Raw genomic sequence first — 6,302 nt, forward strand, 5'->3', positions numbered from 1 at the left:
GGGAGAGAGAGAGAGATGAAGAGAGAGAGAGAGGGAGGAAGAGAGAAGGACCAAGAAAAGAGGACATTGAGGAAAAAAATCTCCCAGAAAGCCAAAAGCCAGATCCTGTGGTGGTATATTCCAAAATATCTCTCTCTCTCTCTCTATCTTGCCATGACGTCCTTCTGCTTGCTTTTGTCGCTTTGGATTCCCGATGCTCAGCTTTCTCTCTAATCTAATACTTACAACCACATTGTCGCCATTGTCTCCGTCTCCGCTCATGAAGGAATGCTACAGCGTGTGTTGGAATGTGCGGAGCAGTGGGTGCAGGTATTGAGAACTGTTTCTAATTAAAAATGTCTTGGGCCGATGAGCCTGAGTAGCCTTAGAGGAGATGTACTAAACACACCCAGTCAGCCCAGTATCATGGTCCTGACAAAACTGGTTTCCTGAACATGGACACGAATTTTCAGTTTTTTTCGTGCTGATCAGAATGAAAATAATTCAAGGATCAATTATTGCAGGGATGCACAAGGAACTTCAGTTGTCGCCCATTTTCAATTCAACAAACACAAACAAAACCAAACAAACAGTAGTACATTCCTGTATCAACAGCATCAACAGAAACCATCTCAGATAATATGGCCGACATCTTCACATTGAAGATCAAACATGAGGAAAAAAACACTGTCCATGAACTCTGACTGTGTCTGAGCACCAAGCATCACGATGTAAACTCAGAGTCCTCCTCCTTTGGTCCACCAGAGTCCTGCTCTCTGTGCTGCTGTCCGCCCGTCTAGTGCAGCTTGATCCTGGACCACCATGGATCCAGGTCTCTGTGAAGATGTGGACTCAACAGTCACCGACCTCCCGCTGCTTTCATCCGTCTTATTGTTCTGTGACCCGGGCATCAAACAGCCAGGAGCATGCTGGGTAGTGGTGGTAGCCTCAGGTCCTAGCTGGGTTAGCTTGAACAGCGCCGTAGAGACAGCGACTTGTCAATCACTGTGTAGCCCCGCCCTAAATGGACCATAATGTACTAAATGAACATCATGCTGTATTGAAGAAGACTTGAAACTAGAGATTGAGACCATAAACTCATGTTTACAATGTTTACTGAGGTAATAAATCAAGAGAGAAGTAGAGTCATTTTCTCATAGACTTCTATACAACCAGACTTCTTTTTGAAACCAGTTTTAACTTCCGTTCATCGTTTGCAAAAAAAAAGCCAAGATGGCGCCGGCCGTATTCCAAAATGGCGACGGTGAAATCACCGAACTCGAGGCTTCACAATGGCAGTCCATTTCTCTACATTTCTGTCACTGGTATCTGTTTTCTCGTGTTACTTTCAGAAAGAAAGCAAGTAAACTACTCCTTTAAAACAACATGTAGTATTCTCCGAGAACAAGTGTACAAATCTGTCTAAACTAATTCAGTAGTGTAGGAACAGCATGCAAATGTCCTCAGGGTTCATTTTGTCTGTGTGTGTGTGTGTGTGTGTGTGTCTGTGTGTGTGTTTAGTAGATGGTGTATTTGCCCTTGTGTCAGAGGTAGAACATACTCGAGGTACAAGCGAGCACTTCCTTGTTCGTAGTAACGTGCGCCGCCATTTAACAGATTAACATCTTGTGAGTATTGGAGCCACTGTTGATTGGAGAGACAGAGAGAATTGAATGAATAAATGAAGCGTATAGCAGCCAGTGGATCTGTTGAGACAACACTCTGGGGAGCTTTTTTCCTGTTAAACTAACACAAGAATCTCTCTGGCTAGTCAAATGAGTGCTGCGGCATCATTTGATCTTTTTTTAACAACAAAAAGAAAAGAGTGTGTGATGAGGTGTTCTATTTTCCGTGCATTATTCTGCTCGTGAGTCAAAAATAGAAACTGATATGTCAGAAAGAGACAGTGACGAAAAGCCAGAGGCAAACCAAGCACACACACACACACACACACACACACACACACCAGTTCTCACCCTCACTCTCTGCAGCATTTCTTCAGGTTTCTTCTTATCTCTCATGTCACTCACATTCTTCTGTTTCCTTTCTTTTTTCCTCCCTCCACCCATCATCGTCTCTGCAGGTTTTTTTTTTTGTTTTCTTGTGTGTGTGTGTGTGTGTGTGTGTGGTGGAGTTTGCGCTCCAGCAGAAGTGAAGTGAGGGAAAGCGAGAGAGGGAGCCGGGTGTCATGGATGACAGCGAGGAGAAGAGCGACGCCCTGACCTACCAAAACCTGCTGCTCCTGGGAGCCATCGCAGCGGCGTCCGCCTTCGTGGTCACCATCCTCATCGTGCTCGTCTGCGTCGGCTGCCAAAGGTGAGACGGGAAAAACAACAAAGTTCTGGAATTTAAGAAGAAAGTCGTATCACCTCTGCTGCCAGATCACTCTCATCCTCCACTCCTTCTTTTATGTGCATCCGCTCCTTCTGAACGCTTCCCCCTCCCTCTCTCTTTCCTCATCCTTCCATCCGTCCTATCCGTCTCCCCCCCCCCCCCCCTCCCCCCCCCCCCCCCGCTCGAGCAGAGTGGCAGTAATGAATGTTAATGGTCGCGAGTGTCAGATGAGATGAAATGATGTTTTGAGCACACTGAGGCCAGAGCCTCCTCAGCAGGCAGAAGCAAAGGACCGACCCCGGCAGGTTTTAAAAGAGGATCAGATTCTGAGCCAGACAGAAGCAATGGAACAAGTGTGTGTTTTCTGTTTTTTTTAACAGAATCCTCGGGGACCAATCAGAGGCCACACTGTGACTTTGTTGCCATGGGATACACAGATAAGGATGTAGAGAAATGTCAATGCGGCTCACGTCGTGGAAATAGAAACGGCACTTCTGTTAAGATCTAAAGAAATGAAATACACACGCCGGTGACGTTGCAGCGGTTCAGATTCACGTTGTCGTGCACAAATGGAAAGAGACACTGCTATTGATTTCCTGCCATTGATTTAAAGAAAACACCCCTCAGGACCACAGCAGATATCTCTGTGAGAGCTCGGTCTTAATCCGGCAGAAATAACTGTTGCCATTCTTCATACGTCTCAATCCCTTCATGATGTCTTTTTTTTACCCTAAAGGGACAGTTCACCCCCCAAATCAATCTCACCTGTGATGCTATTTATCAATCTAGATTGCTTTGTTGTGAGTTGCCAAGTTGTGGAGATATCTGCCATAAAGATGTCTGACTTCTACACAATAAGCTTAAAGAAGAAGAAAAACATTTGAAAACCTCTCTTTACACAAACAGACCCGGTTACTGAGGAAAATCCACAGAACTTGTTGTGAGCAGTTTGATGTCGGAACTATTTTCTTTTCACACCGAAACAATCTAGATTGATAAACAGCCCTTAAAGATGAGAGGAAGAGTATATTTATTAATTTTGGGGTGAACTGTCCCTTTAACTCCCCCCCCCCCCTCCTGTGCCGTGTTATTATCTCCAAGGGGGAGCTCTCTCCTTCTCATGGTCCCCTCGGGGGGACGGCGGCCATATGTTTGTGCGAATAGGATTGAGTTCCAGCTCGCCAGCTATCGCTCCGGTGACGAGGATCCGACACGACGGGCCACAGTCAACTTCTTACGTTATATTTAGAGCAACTTGTACGATTTGCTGTTTGCAAACCAGAAAGTGTCTATTTATGCAGCAGTAAGAACTCCATGTGATACAGATTCCTCAAACCCTTCAAAGTGAGAGAAAGTGGATGGAGGGGGGGGGGGGTTAGAGCGGTTCTCATATTCACACCTGCGCCCAGGAGCCTTCAGTCCTCATCTCTCTCACCATATCAACAGTTTCCTATAGCTACAGCCTCCTCCAGGGACCATGTGCTGAACTACTCTAGATACGTTTCGTTGCACGTGACTTATTCCAGAGGATAGGAAAAGAGGAGATCAACGTAGAGGAAACTGCAAAGTGACAGTTGTGAGTTTACTCGGTCTTATCATGAAAAGAAAAGTTTCTCAGTGAAGGACGTCCTCCGCTTTTACTCCTGAGCCACGCTGCACTCCCTGTTTGACGGGAGTTTTTGTGCCTCGAGCCGGAGTCGGATGCTGATTGTATCTATCTGCTCTGTGTATGTTCCCTCTCTGTCCACCGGCTGCTCTTGACCTTCCTCGCTCAGGAAAAGCAAGAGCAAGCACCCGCCAGCCGGAGAGAAGGGGACATCTGTAAATATGGTGAGACATGCTTTCATTTTACTCCCCCCCCCCCCCCCCCCCCCCAAGTCTTCTTCTGCTCTCCCGAAGAAAGTCTGGTTGTATAAGCAGATGAACGTACGTGCTGTTTGCGTGTTTTTATGCGTTGTGTTAACGCGTTGAAACTTGTGTTGATGTGTGGCAGCAGGGTTCCCTTCGACACCCCAAACTCAACGCCATGAGCAAGTCTGACACCGGGCTGCATGAGATCAACCGCTTCCCCTGCAATGGAAACTGTAAGTGATGGGTGACGGTTTGTATGCAACGATATCTGATACACGATATCTGATACATGTTATTTCTGTCCTGCACCCATCCAACGCTTTCTTTCTCCCCCCTCCTCCCCCCTCCTCCCGCTTCCTCTCTGTGCAGCTGTTGGCAAGAGCCGTCCAGCCAGCATGGACCTCCTGCTCCTCCACAGTCAGCGCTCCCAGACAGACCTGAGGCCGTCCCATGGGCGCCAGCTTCCCCAGATCCCCACCAGTCCCCAGGGATCTAGCCAGGGGGGAGGAGGGGAGACAGCAGGAGATGGGGGAGGAGGTGCAGGAGGAGGAGGAGGAGGTGTAGGAGGAGGTGTAGGAGGAAGTGTAGGAGAGGCTAGAGACCACACCTACACCGAGGTGGGCTTACGGAACAACGCCACGCCCACCCACTGCCTGGATGACGGCCTGTACGAGAGTGTGGGTGTCCGGGAAGGTGACGCTGGCCCCAAGGTGACCTCTGCCCCCCCACCCACGTCAAACAGCACGCCGGCTTTGGTCAGAACCGCCCAAAGCCCCCCCGCTCAGGCCAACGGAGCTTGCAGCGGGAACGGGAACGTGAACGGGAACGTACGTACATACACATCCAAATCTGAAAACCTTTGATAAAAATTCCACCTGGAACCCTGTTGGAGGATTTGACCCAGAAGCCAATCTAAAGGGTGACACGTAAAACCATCTGTGAAAGGTTCCACCCAGAACCCCTGTGCTACAGAGAACCCTTCTTTGGTGTAATGGTTCCACCTAGAATCCTCATTGGATGTTATATCCACCTTCTAAGGGTGCTAACAAGAACTATCCCAGGTGGTTCTACCGAGAACCCTTTTACAGAACCCACCCAGGTGGCTCTATCAAGAACCTGTTTCTAGAGCCCCACCCAGGGGGGTCTACTGAGAACCCTTTTATAGAATCCTGATCTAGAACGCCACCTGATGGTCCTATAGAAAACACTTTTATATTTCCATCGAGAACCCTAATGTGGTTCTCGATGAAAATGGGCTGATGTGATGCAACCCACAACAATCATTGTTCAGTTGGGTTTTTTTTGTGGGGGGGTTCTGGATTGTGGATGTTCCCTTTTAACACACATGCTTTCAACAATCTTTGAGGTTGAACTCTTTCTTCCAAAAAGGGTTATTTTGATGAAAAGTAGTTCTCAATGGAACCCTTAGTCTCACAAAGAACCCTTGAAAACCCTTGAAGCAAATAGTTCTGGGTAGAACCTCTGCCCTTCAGGAGGAACCCGTTTGTAGCCCTGTTTTCTCAGGGTGTATATTGTGGTTAGAATGTGAAGCAGCTCTTGGGACTAACAGCACATTGATCAGACCCAAAATGATCTAACAAGCGGGAGCTAATATTTCAGTGTGACAGCTCCGACAGTTATTTCGTTGTCTGCCTGTAGATGGCACGCATCATCAGCTGGTGTCTCTGCGTTTAAAGAGCTGCAGCTGTTCGGCTGCTTTGACAATCATTTGTTTGTGACTGACATCTCTGGAAAGACAAAAAACTTCTGTGTTTCTTTGTCTTTTTTCTGTTTTGTTTTCCTCACAGGGAGGCAGAGGGAACGGCAGAGGGAATGGCGCCATCAACGGGCCGGCGGCAGGAAGAGGTAACGGTGCGAGCGGGGTCAACCGGTCCCCTCTGCCTTCTGTCAACTCCCTCACCATCGAAGGTCCAACTACAGCCGAGTACGCTTCCCTACGGAAGTTCAGAAAGGTAACGACACGCGTACAGTTCAGTTAAATGCAGTAGATTCGCAACCAATGAACAGAAGTTACCATATTTAGAACGCGGAGGACCATCGTTTACTAAATGAACATGAGCAATGAACAACAAGACTTGAAACTAGAGATTGAGACCATAAACTCATGTTTACAATGT

The 6,302-nt window shown here is 47.7% G+C and overlaps 1 protein-coding gene across 2 annotated transcripts; it reads left to right on the top strand.

The window, feature by feature from the left end:
* The first annotated feature begins 1,196 nt into the window (after window positions 1–1,196).
* On the top strand, window positions 1,197–6,217 carry LOC116378060 (putative lysozyme-like protein). 2 transcript variants are annotated; one of them, XM_031839860.1, is made up of 5 exons: window positions 1,197–2,295; window positions 4,089–4,143; window positions 4,307–4,397; window positions 4,534–4,991; window positions 5,973–6,217. In XM_031839860.1, the coding sequence occupies exons 1-5, from the start codon at window positions 2,168–2,170 to the stop codon at window positions 6,162–6,164; spliced, it is 924 nt and encodes a 307-aa protein (XP_031695720.1). In that variant the 5' UTR covers window positions 1,197–2,167; the 3' UTR covers window positions 6,165–6,217. The 2 variants fall into 2 exon arrangements, with proteins under 2 accessions (XP_031695720.1, XP_031695721.1); XM_031839861.1 differs by having other exon boundaries at window positions 4,310–4,397.
* The last annotated feature ends 85 nt before the right edge of the window (window positions 6,218–6,302 follow it).

Source organism: Anarrhichthys ocellatus, unplaced genomic scaffold (assembly GCF_004355925.1).
Source record: "Anarrhichthys ocellatus isolate YVR2014 unplaced genomic scaffold, GSC_Weel_1.0 scaffold2021, whole genome shotgun sequence".
Classification (NCBI taxonomy): domain Eukaryota; kingdom Metazoa; phylum Chordata; class Actinopteri; order Perciformes; family Anarhichadidae; genus Anarrhichthys; species Anarrhichthys ocellatus.